At 46.4% G+C, this 16,402-nt stretch overlaps 1 protein-coding gene across 3 annotated transcripts in view; it reads right to left on the reverse strand.

Moving 5' to 3' along the window:
- MGLL (monoglyceride lipase) overlaps window positions 1–16,402 on the reverse strand; it is a 107,407-nt gene that overhangs the window by 67,886 nt on the left and 23,119 nt on the right. For all 3 annotated transcript variants that reach the window (XM_048491928.1, XM_048491930.1, XM_048491929.1), the window contains exon 3: window positions 15,028–15,134. In XM_048491928.1, coding sequence (XP_048347885.1) covers window positions 15,028–15,134 — 107 coding nt within the window. The remainder of the gene's footprint in view (window positions 1–15,027; window positions 15,135–16,402) is intronic.

The following is a 16,402-nucleotide window of genomic DNA, read 5'->3' on the forward strand; positions in this document are numbered from 1 at the left end:
TCTCCTGTCATCTTTATCCTGAAAAGGGTATAGAGGAACCTGATTGGTACTGAAACACACTGACTAATTCCTCTTATTCTTCCTCATATGTAACTCTTAGAACAAACCAAACTAGAAGCCTATGAAAAATCACAGGTTGCAAATTTGGAACCCATTTAAAGTCTCCCCTGACTTTTGGAACCCAGGAACACCATCCTATAGAACCTGATTTCTTCCCCAATGCCCTGCCAGGGATCTATTTCACACATCTACATGATCCTCTTCAAGTTCCCTTCTGTCTTCACACTACCTCATATTTTTCTTTGTACCTTTCAGATTCCTTCCTTCTCTGGCACTTTTCCAGTGGCTTCAAGGTGGACTAAAAACAATGGAACATTGGTAGCTGTCTTTTCAAGATAAAGGCCCATTATGCACAAGGTGTCTGTTGTGCAGAAGGGGTCAATGTCCGTCACAACAAGATTTCCTGTACTGATGTATTTCCCCGAGCCCCGCTTTCAATTTCCACCCTCCCTAAGACAAGCAGTACCACTTTTCGCTGCCAGAGAACAGGAGATTTGACAGTAAGCACAGATTTGCCCTGGCCATTTCAACTGGATAAATATCAATAAGCTCACACCCTTCAAAGTCTTTCATTTTTCCTTCCAAACTTTTTATTTAATTGAGATTTCATTTTTAAATAGTTATATAAAGATGGAGTGCACTCCAGAGCAACAAAAAATACTGACATGCCTTCCATGAGAGCTATGTTTAGTGGCAGCCTTTCTTACCATTCCAGAAGTGACTGCAGAATGGAAAAGGTTTGGGGCTCCCGTGCTAAGCTCTGGGTAGATTGATCTGGCTGATTTCTTATGCTACATATTCCTTTCACTGATTCAGCTGCTCAATATTTTTTCCCTTTTGGAGCCTATTTAGTCCTCAGCAGGAGGGTGTTCTTTTCTTTAGATTGATTTACAAGATAATATTTTTCACCACATATGAAGAATCTTCCAGGCATGCAGATCACCCCTTTGCCTCTGGGTGGCCTGGTTTTGCAACTCATTATTCATATAAGAACCAACCAAATTACTATTTAAGGGTGCATGCTCAGGTCCTGCAGAGGATTGCCAGAGAAAGTGACATTTAGGAAATCCTACCCCACATTTACTCTCCCCTCCAGCATTGTAAGGTCTATGGGATTTCTGTAAGCTATTTTCCCCTTTGACACTCAGCTGCCCTTAACACCCATCCCTTCTGCAGCCTATTAAGTCAGCACAGTTTACAAAGTTTATTTCTGCATACTTGGGGAGTCCCCCAACTATGCAGGGACACCAACTTTGTCTGTGGAGGGATCATCCATCAAGAAGCTTCTGCTGCTCACACAGGCCAGCCCCTTTATTTAGGGTGAACTGAATCCAACCATACTCCAAGAAGCCTTCCTCCAACAGAAGAGACACTTAAGTTGGAGGAAGACTCAAATGTTGCTCAATATAGGATCCACCCTGCCAATGATAGGATCAATATATTAGGATCCACCCTGCCAATGATACCATTTTGTGACGCATCAGGCCCCAAAAGAACCAGGTTCTCATGCCACTTCCAAGAACAATATATGTGATCATCCACCATGAAATGGCAGGCTGAGAACCAAATCGATGTTGGACTTTTCAGAAGACTGGAGTTCCATGGAGCTGTCACCAAGGAGTACCTGCTAATAATTTTCTGTGGTAAAATTGTTAACCATGGCCTTTTGAGGGCAAATTCCCAAATCAAATGCAATACAGAGTCAGACATTCTCCCACTAAAATTGTTCCTTTTTAAAAATAAAAACAGTTTCTGCAAACTGTGAGTTTCAGAACTGAAATAATCCTTTTCCCTAATCAAAAAGATATCTCCCCCCCCCCCCTCCCAGCAGGGATTTAAATATATGTTTTCCTATAGTAAAACTTTAGTTAGCGGAGGAATTGAACGTAGGTAGTGGGCAATACAGAGGTTGAGTCCACTCAGTCCATTGCTGTAATACTAACCATCACCTGCACACAAAGCTGGGTTTTTTTCTATTCAAAAGGGATGCCATGCTGTAATTATACATATTTGTGAGTAGCTTGTAGCTTGGGTCTCTCCCATGAAGATCCACAGCTGGCTTTAGACAATCTTTCTTCCTAACATAACACATAAAGAGGACCAACAGCCCAATCTAAATTAGGGGGGCAGAATGAGCTGTGGGAGCAGCAAAAGCCTATGCCAACATGTTTGCCCACCCCACTGGCATAAGAGCAAATAGGGCAGTGAGCGGAAACCCAGATCTGTGTCGGTGTAAAGGAGGATGCTGGCATGACTAGGGTGAGTCAGGGACATTCCTGGGGGTGGAACCAACAGTAGTTGGCTTCTACAAGACTTTCGGGTCATAAATGCCCCGGTATGTAATTTACGCCACAAAATCATATGATGTAAGTTACTTGTTTTCAGTGGGGTCTTCCAGGAGGCAGTGGGCATTGTATTCCTTGCTGCTTGCTGCACTACCCAAAGCTTCACTGGAGGGGCTGCGGTGCCTCTCCCTCGCACCGTCCTCAGCCACTGCGGAGCTTTCCCAACTGGACTGAGCTGAAAACAAACACTCTCATGAACATCATTCTTAACTATACAACAAAATGACAGGATAAAGATGTTTCTCTCAAAGGAACATCTCAATATTCTCTCAAAGAAGTGAATTGGAGGCCTTTTTTCACACAGGACTCCACACCTGTGACTGATGTGCCTCACCATAATCCAATAAACTTTTTCCAGTACAGAAGCATATATCTCTGCAAGGATTTGATCATTAATTTCTGCAGAGAGTGGCACAAGCGCATTCGAGTTTCCTCTTTGAATTAATATACGTTATGGCACAAAAGGCTCATTGTATCCCTGAGATTCCAGCCATGCATGAAGTAACAACGCTAACGTAACTCACTTCTATATGGATCTATATATACTCCATCTGAACACCTGATCAAATGGGAGGGTGGGTCTTCTCCATGTTCAAGGCTCCAGGATGACAGAATCCTGTAAGATAATGCCAGATGTCTCCAATTACCCTACGGGATCTAGACTGCACCACACCCTACATAAAAATGAGTATAGTAAAGAGAAATTCCTTGGACTTTTTCAGGACGACAAGGAAGGCAGTTGTAATTTCACCTGGAGAAGCAGTGGAAGGAATTACATCACATGGAATTGTAGAAGAATTTTTAAATCGTGGAAGACTTTTAAAGAGAACGTAGGAGTGATGTAAGAGCTATAGGAATTGTTGCAGCCATCAAGCAAATTCAGATTTAAGACCAAACTTCAAATAAACCCAAATATTTGAACAGATGGAACTAACAAAGTCATGTTAACTTTGCCAACTGAAATGTGACTTAGAAATTTGGAAAAGTACACAATTTGGATACATGACAAGGAGCTTCACGGCATAAATGAGAAAAATCAGTGAGAAACCAACAAGAACCTTACCATCCCAACAGGCTTATTAGGAGTTTTTAATAATTGTTATTATTATAAAGGCTGCAGCACATTTATAGAGGCACAATGATATCTCGAGCCATTTGCTTCTGTGTTGCTTTTAAGAAAATCTTTTTATTACACAGAAGGGTTGGATGACACATCCCAAGACATCTACAAGAGCGTATCATGCCTCGATAATTCATCCTGACTCACTGAAACTACTGAATGGAATAGCATTACCAGGTGCAAATGCTTAATAGTCTATTTTGGAAACTGTTAAAGAAAGTTGAAAAAGCACACACAATGATCATCCTTGGGTAAGAGACTATTCATTATTCTCTAGCATAAAAGAAATTCAAGATACTTGGGGGGGGGGGGGGAAATGACACACATCTCCTTACACAGTGCAATGGAAGAATCTTTGCTTTAATTCTCTTCCCTTCCCAGTTTCCATATGTGCCATTCTCTCAGCTGTATTTCCTCTAAAGCGCTATTCTGTTATTGCTTTTATGGATACATCTTACAGATAAATACATTTGAAAAATAAGAAGATCATGATCCAAAAGGATGTAAGGTACTCTTACAAAAAAGACATATTCAGACCATGAAGATCTTTCGATAACTTGCATTCAAACTAATGGGCCAAATGTCAATGTGACCTCAGGTCCTCAACTTGGACCCTTTCCCCACTTACCTTAAGCCCCGCGCTACTCTCCTCAAGTAGTGCGGGGTCCAGCTGCCCTCCCCACTTCAGGGGCGGCGAGAACGCAGCCGCCCCGACGCTGCCTCTCTCCCGCTCCCTCGACGCGCGGAATTCCTGGTGCCTTTTGAAATGGCGCCTTTTCCCCTCTGGGGAAGCCAGGACGCGCACCAGGAATTGCCCGCAGCACCCCTCGGGCAAAGGTGAGTGGGGAAAGGGCCTTGGAAGCCAATTGAAACAATTACAGTCCCACATGGAGAACCACAAGAGCCAAAAACTGTTAACTAAGAGGGCTCTGGTCAACCATGTAATGAGAATCTACACATATTTCTAGAAACTGCTGATACAAAAGATTGTTCATGCAATCAACGTTACAAGAGGCCTACAATCCTTATAACACTTAAAAACTCAGCAGCATTCTTGAGTGTCTGCTTTTGGGTATTGTAATAGTTCTGTCAGTCTTATAAACCACACAGTGTGGCCTCTGGTGGCTCTCAGCTTTGTCGATAAAGACCCCCCCCCACACACACACATATCCTCTTCCTTTTCATCTAATCATCACCATCCAGACTCCTTTATTCGTCCTCCCCAGTGTCTTTGCTTTCTTTTTCCTTTCCCCACGTCTTGCCTGCTTAACTACTACCCTCAGTGCCAGTTCAATCCATAATGCTGAATGAGGCCAGTCACAGCACTGCTTCACACCAACCTATTCATCTATTCACACACAACTTATTTCACCAACTTCCACTTCACCTCTGCCTCCTTGCTGGAACTGGACAAGCTGTTCTTCTTTGCCCTCTCCCACACAGTTCTTTTAGAACAGTGTGGCAAGTGTCACATGCCTATAGGGTTTTATGATCTCATGTAAGTTCCTCCCTCCCATGAGAATCCGTTGCCACTTTTTTGGTGCCCTGTGGCAAGGGCCAGGCTGTTACCAAAGAGGAGTAAAGAAGGCTAGTACAAGCAGAGGCAATGTGGGAGTGGAAGGGAGAGAGAGGCAGGAAGCAGGTAGGAGGTATGCTGCCAGCCCTGAAATCTCTAGCCTGAGATGACCGCATCAGCTGGTCTCATTGGAGATCCAGGTATTTTCCTCTGTCCCTTAGACTAGCACATATGTCCCCAAGGACTTTTAAAAAATGGTTCATTTAACTTTTATGCGGCCCAAGAGGGGAAAAGTAGGACAAGCTGCTCTAACAGCATGTATTACTTTCACAAGCAGCTTCTCTAAACTGTCAGAGGGATACCTGAGCAGCCAGGTGGATTCTCCCTGTTTCTATGGAATGGTATGAATATGAATATCCTGCTGAAGCAGTACAGGCAGGGCAAGGTCTGGCACTTCCCCAAAACACTGGAAGCTAAACTTTTCCTTCAGAAAAATGAGCTGTCCCTGTGCAGTCTGAATAAATTCATCAAAATCTATAACAACTGCAATTAGGGGAGGAGATGTCACCTTAGAAACAAACTGGTGCACACTTTGTAATAAAACACAACTGAACCTTAAGCTTGAATGAAGCTTTCAGACTGGACAAAGCCATTTGCTGGCAGTCTTACTGCCTTTTCCCCTCCATACCTCTGGGACAAAAATTACCCTTTGTCATTTTCTCTGTCCCTGAAGTCAAGAATGCTTGCTGCTTTTTGTTCAAATCTCTGTGAAGGAGAGCCTCCTGCCCTAGCCTTCTTCTTTAGACCCTTGCTTCTTCAGACCCTTGGAGAATCCCACAAAAATCTGATCTGGCAATTCAGTCTCTGGCTACAGGGTATTATCAGTGAGGCAGAGCCTACATTCTTGAAAAAGGACTACAAATGACGAGAACGTTTTCTAAGATACCTCACTTGCATGATCCTGCCTCACCTTCTTGCAACCTGGGCAAGACATGAATCAGTTAACTACTCTGAAATTATAATGCTATCACTGGTATAAAATCAGCTGGCATACTTTGAAACAAGCAGAACAGCTGACAGGTAGTAAATTAAAGTTCCTGACAAATCAAGCCAGGTATCTCAACATCAGTTTCATCTACATTCTATTTTCTTAGGGACTTTTCCCACAAATGGACAGAACTGAAGAAAAGTAATGTAATGTTCATAGCAATTTATCTCATAGCACAGTGGTGGCGAACCTATGGGACGGGTGCCAGAGGTGGCACTCAGAGCCCTCTCTGTGGGCACACGCAAACAGAGTCACCTTCACCACCCACACACACACATCTAGGATGGCCTGGGCCCCTGGACTCAATTATGAGTATTAAACCTAAGACCAAGTTTTGGGAAAGCAGTGTAGGTAACCCTGTTAAGTGCTGTTAAACCCCACTGATTTTCATGCGAAGAACTAAAGCGTGATCCTTTACCTGGGAGTAAGCTTGGTTGCTGGCAATGGGGCTTGCTTCTGCGTAAACACTCCTAGGGTTGTGATTCACCCATTGGAAGAGTTGCATGGTTGCTTCAAAGCAAAGTCACCAACTACTAACAAGCTTACTCCTGAGTAGCACACGCCTCGGAGCCAACCATTTTTTCTAAAGAAAAACCTCAGTGTCCAGGTTAAATTGCCATGTTGGTACTCTGCGATAAATAAGTGGGTTTTGGGTTGCAATTTGGGCACTCAGTCTTGAAAAGGTTCGCCATCACTGTCGTATTTCTCTGGAGACTCTCTGAAGAACTTCAGCCTTAGATATCTAACATGATTTTGTATGTTCGGTGTAAGATTTGAATCTTGAATTATGCAAGTTTCAACCTCCTATTGGTTGAGAAGATACATTTCAACAGGCAATGGCAAAAATCCTGCAAAGTAGCTTTCACTGCCTAACAACCTACTTTAATCAGAGACAAAGAAGTGATAGCAACAAAACAGCAGCTTCACAAGACAGTTCTGGAGACTTCTGATGGACCAGGAAACAGAATGTATACAGCATTCAAAGCGTAATAGCCCCTATTAAGTGTTATTAGCATGGGCGGGGGGATACTGGGCCATGAATGTGATCCAAGTGTACACTCCCAGATGGTCATTAAGATGAATTATGAGCTTAATTGCTCAAGCTGTGTGGCTGTGGCCCAAGATAACCTAATGAAATGATTGGGGTTTCCTGGGGCCCACGGAAATGCACATGTGCCATCTTTACATTTTTGAAAACAGTACAGAGTTTTGGACAAGCCAGACTTCCCCTGTAATGGTGGGGTTATCAGAAGGACAAGGAAAAAAGAGGGGGAGAGGGCCTGAAAAAACAAAACAAAACAAAAAGATACAAGCACAGATGAAGCAGGAGAGGAAACAGTGAATGATGGTGTTTGCTTTCTGAACGTTTCCAGCATGGCCCAGTAGGACAGGATGGATGGTTTCTTCAAAGTGATTTTTTTGCTATTCCTCATAAAGGTTTTTAGGTAACTAACTACTACAATATTGTGTTTTCCTCCAGAGAAAGATACTGTCCTTTCCTCCCCAAAATCGAACTGTATTACCAGAACAGTTATGGGCAAGGCCACACGTGATGTGGGACAGCCGAATTAAAAACAAAACAAAAGCTTTAACACATATTGGCAGATGGTGCTGGTGCTGCAAATCTTATCAAAGCACCAGGGGAGGGCACATTTACCCCATTCCTCCCTGTTATTTCCCTGAACAAAGTTTATACGGATGTGATATCTGCACTGACAAAATAGGGGAGTCCTTTGATTCAATCCTTCTTAAATTTCTATGGCCCATCTCTGAAATTCCCAATTGTGTAGCAGGGGTGGCCTTCCGAGCTGAATTGGTAGAATCATCTCTTGAAGATGAGCTTGGTTGAAAGCTTTTTCACTTAAAATTAAAATTACACATTCTAAAATTATACACAATTAAGAAACACTTATTTAGGTATTATTACAGCAGTACAATCTGTAGAGCACAACACATTTGTTCTACTCAATTTGTTGGTATTCTTCTATCAAGTCAGTTTCCTGGCTACTAGTCATATTTGACTGCTCAGCAGTATAGGCGTGCTTTTTGCCACCCGAGGATGGGACCACCTCTTCTCTGAGCCCTTTACCCAATAAACACACATGGCTGGGGAAATTACTTGGCCACAGCCAATCATTTTATTATTATTATTTATTATTATTTTATTAGATTTTTAGACCGCCCCATCCCCGGAGGGCTCTGGGCGGTGTACAACATGTAGGCAATACAGTTGAATAACAATTAAAATAACATATAAAAACAGCAATAAAATCTCCTAGTACATTTATCAAACACAGACCTAAGTCAAAATTAAATTAAAATTCAAGATATAAATTAGTTAGTTGGCGTCTAGCGTCTCGATCAAATAAAATCCCTCCCTCCCTACGATAAAGGGAGGCATGGTGAGTCACAGTGATGGATTTGCGGTCCGGATGTTAGGGGCCCATATCAGGGGCACTATTGGCGGTTGGATCTCTTCCGCCGTAAGGCCGGGCGGAATGAAGCTTCGTTTTGCAGGCCCCCCGCTGAACTCTGCAAGGTCCCCGCGAGAGGGGTCTCGACAGCGGGAGGAAGAGCGTTCATTCGGTGGGCCGGGGCCAGGGCTGTGAAGGACCTGGTCTCGCGGTGGAGGCCAGTCGCGATTGTCGAGGGGCCAGGGACCACTCAGTAAATTGGCCTCCTCCAACATCGGAGAGGGCCGCCTGGGGACATATAAGTGACGCGAACTCGAAGATACGATGGCCCCAGGTCAGCGAATGGCCTTTAAAGGTCAACACCAACATCTTTGAAAATGATCCTGAACGGACTTGAAGCCAACGTAGCTGCCGCAGTTAATAGGCTGGATATGTTCCCGAAAACCACTGCCTGTAAGCAGATCTGCTGCTGCATGGTGGACCAGTTTTAAACGCCGGATCAGATATGGAAGGGCCGCGTAGAGTTTGTTACCAGTCGCGCCTGGAGATGACCGCTGCATTGACTACAGAGGCTAGGTCCGGGCTTGAGAGGAAGGGAGCCAGACGCCGGGCCTGACGAAGGTGGAAAAAAGCAGCTCATTGTATGGGCCACCTGGGTCTCCATTGAGAGAGACAAGTCCAGGTGGACCCCCAGGCTGCTTAACGGAGGGGTCGCGGTGCCTACCGTGGCTCCCTCCCACACCGGCGGCTGGAAAATCCCCTCCCCCCCCTCACCGCCAAGCCAGAGGATCTCCGCCTTCGGCTGATTCAGTTTTAACCTGCTCTGTCGCGAATCCGAACTGGTAGCAACCGCCTCCAAACAGTGCTGTAGAGCCGAAGGGGCGACGGCTGCTACCCTTCATCAGCCAGAACGAGCTGTGTGTCATCAGCGCATCGATGGCAAATCAGCCCAAAACTCCGCATTCAGCTTATGGTGGGTCGCATGTAGATGTTAAAATAACAGCGGGGACAATAATGCCCCCCTGGGGCACACCGCATTGAAGCTGGCACTTCCGGGAGGCTTGGTCCCCGCGACTCACTTGTTGATTCCGGCCCCGGAGAAACGAGGTTATCCACTGAAGGACAGTGCCCCCGGCGACTCCGGAGGCGGCTTGTACGGTACAAAAGATCGCGGATCTAATTCACGCCAAACGCTGCGGTGAGATCTAATGAAATCAGCAGCGCCGATCCGGCCTTTGGTCGAGCTGAATATCGGAGAGTATCTGTGATTTTGGCGACGAGAACAGTCTCCGCCCCATGCCCAGCACGGAAGCCGGACTCAAGGGGTCGAAAGTCGATGTGTCATCCAGAAAACCTTGAAGCTGCTCCAACACCACTTCTCTCAAATACCTTCCCCAGGAACGAAAGATTCGAAACGGGGCTGTAATTGGCCAGATCTCCTGGATCTTAACGATGGTCTTTTTAAGAGTGGGTGGACCATCGCCTCCCTTCAACCCATCCGGGAAGGTTCCTTGCTCAAGAGAACCATTGATGATACTCACCAGATGGGGTCGTAGCTCCGCCCCTCGGGTTTTAAGCAGCCAGGACGGGCACGGATCCAGAGGACAGGGTAGTAGGTCTTAACAGCAGCCAAGGCTCTGTCAACAGCTTAATTTCCAGAGAAAGCAGGGAAAACTGGGTCAAAATCAACAAGGACCCGAAGACGGCAAGGGAGTCTCCAGTTCACTAATTGTAGCTAACGTGGATGGAAGGTCATGGCGGAGCGACGTGATCTTATCCGCGTGCTCACAAACGCCTTTAGCGAATGTCCAATTGAGGATTTGAAGATCTCTCTCCCCGATAAGGAGGTCAAAACCCAATTTTATAAATGCAAATAATTGTGCTAAGCGAGATTAGCGGACGCGAGAGAGGAGGAGAAGAAAGCGTCCTCTTCATTCTTCTTCGCCGCCATCTCATAGGCTTTCATAAGCCGCCCTATAGGATGCGGTGTTCACAAGAAGTCATTCGTCACGAGACTTCCTCCACACTCTGCTTCGATTTAGCCTTTTAAGCCCCTCGCTTTCATACGGCGCAGCTCCTCGGTGTACCATGGAGCCGCCGAGAGCTGGGCTTAAGAGGATGCCGGGGAGCATCAACATCAGCGGTATAGCATCGAAGAGTCCGGAGTTCCAATCCTCCACCTGCTCATCGAAAGTGTGCCGGCGCGATCAGGGTCCCGCATATCTATTCAGGAAACCAAGTGGATCCATGAGTCTCCGTGGGCATGGCGTAAATCAGCCCGGCCGCCTAGATCGGGTTGGTGCGGCAAGTCAATCTCGACCTTTCAGGGCAAAATGGTCGGACCATGGCACTCTATCAATAGAGGATACGACCAGGCTTTATCCCCGACCCAAAGATCAAATCCAGCCGGTGCCCAGCCCTCATGGGTGGGGCCAGAATTTATCAAGGAGAGGCCTAGCTGGCCGCCATGGATGACACCAGGTCCGCTGGTTGCCGCGAGACATGAGGTAGCGCCGGGCGCGGACGCTGAAGTCCCCCAAGCCAATAAGTCTGGGGAACCGCGAACGCCCAGTCCGGGCCACTACCTCCAGCAGCCGCTGCAGGTTGGTTCCTCGCGCTTGTGGGCTTTTACCGGTACACTAGGAGAACAGCCAACCTCTCCGGGGCCAACCACTCCAAGCCGCATTACACTCCATGCCGGAGACTCCTGGGACGGGGGCTTCTGAAGGGAATAGAATCACGGATGAATAATGCAACACCGCCTCGCCCTTCTGGGTTCGTGATCGGTGAATACACGCCAAACCCGGGGGCGCGACTTCAGCTTCAGTTGGGCGACGGGTTCACCTTCGCGCACCCAGGTTTCGTGGATACATGCCAGGTCCACCTGCTGGGCTCCGAGGAAATCCCGGAGTACTATGGTCTTATTATTGATGGACCTGGCAGTGATTAACACCAAAGACGAAGCAGAGTTTCCCTGATCCCAACCACCATCGTGTCTCGGGATAGGTCGGGGGTCATGAGGCAGACGATCTTGATTGCATCTCATGGGCCTTCTATCATACGGCCGCTTCCTACCGCGAATATCTACCCTACCATCAAATACACAGGGATCCCTAGCCCCAAGGTTTCAGGCCCCCATGACTCAATACCAGCCTCCCTCCCTCCCAGAAACCTGACTAATCCCCAAATTAGCTAACTAGGCTCAGTCCTAATCAATCTGGTCTTATGCCAAATTATTAGCTATAGTACTAGCTCTAGTATAACTCTAATAACTACCCCTGGTACAACTCCGGAGTTATCCAAATTACAATCTAAATACAGCTAACACCCAACAATAATTACACAATCTATTAATGATCTAGGTAACCCTGGTTACCAACAGCAAATCGAGATTAAAGAAAGAATACAAAAGAAAGATGCTAGATAGAAGACCAAGAGAGATCGTTCCTCAAAGGGGCCTCTTTATCATCTGGGTTCCCAGTGGGATCAGTGGGGGTAATAATAACAGAGGTCCTCCTGTGGTGGAATAACTATTACATAGGCGGCGGATCCAGGGCTCACACCACCCCGGAGCTGTGTCACTTCTACGTATAATCAGGAGAATTATGGGATGAAACTAAAAAGATGAGCCAAACAAATGTACCTAATAATAACCAAATAATAACCGGGGTCACTGCCACTGGCCCCTTCAAGCAGTCCTAAATAAATAGTATCAGTAGATAAAAACATCCAACTCTCTCACAGCGGACGTATAGTGTCCAAAAAATAAAACACCCAGTTCTCTCACACCTGGTGTGTATATACTGAGGAAAATTAATGAAAGCACCACATGCTCGAATTTCAGTAGCTCCCCACTGTGTAGCAAGCCACTCCGCTGGGAACGTCCGGCTGCCCAGTATGTTGCCAGGGCCTCTACTAGTTTGTAAGGTCACAGGCCGGGTCAGACCCGCTGTTATAGCAGCATCCGGGGCTCTGTCCGTAGAATAGAAAGTTACGTCTGTGGAGTGGTAGAAAACTTCAATTATCCACTCTTGTAATACCAGAGTTGGCCACAGGATCAGACATTCTGTTGCCACCTTGTGGCAGAGAGTGATATCGCTCCTGGTACGGCCAATGACGTTATTGAACAGGGAACTTCGTGGTAGTTCTTCTCAGCAGTAGCCGGCGGCGGCCATGTTGGAAAAAGGAAAAGGCCGGGGGAATCGCTGCCACCGGTCCCCCGGCACCGGCCTCCACCCCCAAAGAGTAACTTACTGCTCATCGCCTCCGCTGCCGCTAAGCGCCTAATCGAGACGCCGCCATCTATGCCGCTATCACCGCCGGGGCGCTTCCTCCTCGGGCCGCCTCCTCACGCCGCTTCCGCCTCTGGTTCCGGACTTTGGCTGCTGCCCTCTATTTCTTCTCTGGTTTCAACTCTCTCCAGCTGCGGGGCTGCAGGGCGCTCGCCCGGGCCGGGTCTTTTGCCGACAGAGCGTAGGGGACTCCCTTGTCAACCCATTGCAGCTCTCCTCGGCTCCAAACTCGCGCATTCAGCCCGCAGGCTCTGAGAGTGGGGGTGCCGAGGAAGCTGTCTCACCATCGGGCACCCACGTCTCCGCCAGGGCGCCAACGCCAGCCGCGAGACACAGACACACAGACGGAGCCGGACGGGTCTGTAAGAAAAACGGAGGGCTAAATACCGCATTCCGTCGTCCTGGGTCATAAGGTCTTAGCTTAATCTCAAAGCCTCAGAATCTTCGAGTCCCAGAGTTATTGCACTCTCCCGTCGGCCGAAGAAGCTGCCAGGCACCAGGTCTCTCTGGTCCTAAGATTATTGCACTCTCCCCGTCGGCCGAGGAAGCCGTGAGGCACCAGGTCTCTCTTCTCAAAGATTGCAAAATGCATTAAAAGCAGACAAAAGCCTCAATTCAGGTTAATGTGGGGGGAATTTTAAAAATAAAGTCCAAATTTTTGCGGTGCTCTGCTGCCGAGCACCGACGCGGACGCCATCTTGAATCTCCTTGAATAAAATTGCAATTTTATTGCAATAAGAAGCGTGAGGCGAAGTATGGGATTCTGATCTGCTTTGTAACACTGGGCAACCCCTCCTCAGGGGTGCCTTCAGGGCAAGCTGCTCTTCCCGCCTGCTGGCTGACGGATGCCCTTGCCGTTGACGCGGAACTCCAGCAGTCGGTCGGCCTCTTATTGGGGTTTTGCTGCAATGTTCAGCTGGGCGGTCGGCCTCTTGCCATAGCATTCATACCACAGTGGAGGGGGCGGAGGTAACTCTCTAGCTTCCTTCCCCCCAGCCCCCTCAGAACAATTCCCATGTGCCAAACCACTGAATGGCTATGACACAAAGAAGCATGCATTAACACCAAAGTATGCAAAAAAGGGGGAGAGGTGGGTGGGCGAGTTGTTGGCCAGCCAGGGCGTGTGGTTGGAGCACAAAGGCCAGCTTGGCCTTATGTAAGCTCTGGCGCCCCCCCCCCTCCCGGTGACATGCCCTGCCCTTATTGGGTATGGCCGAGAGGCCCTCATCTGCCCTTACTAGGGCGGATGACAAAGGCCTCTTCATGCCCATCCCGGGCAGCAACTGCGGCCGTGGTGAATCCCGGCTGCTCTTTTATGTTAGCATGTGTAAATCCCTCATTGTCAAGCATTTTGCAAGGGAGGTATCTTAAGATATCATACTGTGGTAGAGTATGCGACTGTGGCGCAGTTACTGTATACACTCTGTACCACATGACCTTTGAACACAATTATTTTTCGAGGGCAAGAAATCTTTTAATTTTTCCTTTGCTCCAAAACATAGCTCATATGGAGACATCACTGCTTTTAATAGAAGTTGATAGAAGACCTATCACTCTTTCAGTTGTGAAATTGTATGTGATTGTGATTGATTTTCACAGCAGTATGAGATAGAAAGAGACTATTTCCCTGACCTAAACTGCCTTGGTCTCAACACTGTCAATAGCCCTTCCTGGGCAAAAAAACAAGAGCACAAACAAGAGCTGGAGAAACAGAACTGGGGAAATAGTGCTGCTGAAATTCAGAGAACCCTGTGCCCACTTTGATTTTTTTAAATTAGGAGATGCAGTCATGGATTTCCAGTATCATGTTTAAGCTAACCTTTAGAATGCTGATGTACCAGTGACAACAAATCAGCAACCAGAGAACAAAAATGCATTAAGAATAGGCTCCTTGATAGCTAAGCTGACGAACCCTGGTTCTTACAGATCTAAATTTCTTTCTAGTAGTTTCTCTGCCTTCCCCTCTAACAAAAACACACATAGTTCTGTGTCAATGTCATACTTAGAAAAAAAGCATTCAGATCTATTACATATCCCAATATTTTGGGTATGCGAAACACTACTACCCATTAATTTCACAGGCACATAAGATAAAGTGGATAGGATAGAACCATGCCAGCCTGCTTCATCCTCATCCAGAATTGAAATGTTGCCTCTGTTTCTAGATGCTGCAGAAATTCTGATACTTCTGCTATTATCTTGACCACATGCTTGTCTTTTAATGGCACTCACCATGGTCATGAGCAAACACAAAAAGGTTGATTCCTGTCAACATCTGCGCAAGGTCATCATAGCGACAGCAGTGTTCTCCAGCACCATGAGCCACAAACACCAGGCCCCTAAAAGGAGAATCAAGGAAGAAGTAGTGTTAGGAGGCAGGGAAAATACAAATAAGTAAATCATGGATACAAAAGCAGCTTCAACGCGGCTATTCACAAAGTCAAAACGTTCTTGTAATAGAAAGGAGACTGTCTAGCCTTATTGCAATGTGGAAGAATTATTATGAAAAGTCCTAGGAGCATTTAACTGAGATATGGGAATGCTGATTTTAAAATGGGTCTATAAATATAGTAAATAGTGATGGATGCCTCACCATATACTCATCTGATCCCCGCATCCCCGCCATTAAAACTTTTCTGGCTATAGACCTGTGTGGTAGAGACAGAAGCAGCTCTGTACACTCCTTTTGAACTGACTCTGAATTCACAACAACCTGAAACTGCTGCAGATCAGATTAAAAGCACCATATTGGCCCACAATCAGTAAATCCATAGACAACAATTTTAATTCTGCTTACTTGGAAATAATTTCAGCCAAAATCAATTTAGCAAATGGATTTACAATTGATCCACCAGTGCAAAGGCGTACCAGCCTAGGGACATGGGGGTACTTCGGCGCCCCGCCCCCGGCCTCCAGGGATGAGCGGGAACTCTGCTCCATGCCCCCTGCCCTGCCCCTCCCTCAGGTTCCCTGGAGCCCAACTGCTGCTCTCCTCAGAGCCTGGGCAGGGTCACAGAGCAGAAAAAAATCTTCTCCAAACAAATTCTCTATTTCATGCATAATTTCATGAAACCTGCACAATGCAATCTCATTAGTCACTTTAAAAAAATTGCGAACATTGAGAAAGTGTTCTAATCCCTCACAATGGGTCATTTTATCCAATGGGTCATTTTGTAACATCTACAGCATTATCTCAGTGCTTAATCCTTGAGTCCAAACCATTTGTGAATAAATAACACCAGTTCTAATACAATTTACTGGACAGCCCACAGCATCTCCCCACCACTCTGACAGATTTCTATTTACTTCTGTCCTTCATTGCTTGGGGATTTTCTTCTCAACTACTCATATGCTTTCACCCAAGGGCGCCTCCCTCAGCTTCCACTCCAATGGTGCCTCATCTCAGAGATGTATGTATTTACATTTCTTAAGCACTTCTCTCTCCTTTAAAAGATGAAATGTGTAAGAAAAATCCTTACACTCACACAGTTGCCTTCTCCACTCACTTGGCTCCTTATAACTGATTATGCTAGCATTGCCCCACAGCATGTGTGAAAAATTAATGTCCAGAGTAGAGATCAGAGAGCACTGTTTTGTATTTTTCTAG

The sequence above is a fragment of the Sphaerodactylus townsendi genome, linkage group LG03, assembly GCF_021028975.2.
Source record: "Sphaerodactylus townsendi isolate TG3544 linkage group LG03, MPM_Stown_v2.3, whole genome shotgun sequence".
Taxonomy (NCBI): domain Eukaryota; kingdom Metazoa; phylum Chordata; class Lepidosauria; order Squamata; family Sphaerodactylidae; genus Sphaerodactylus; species Sphaerodactylus townsendi.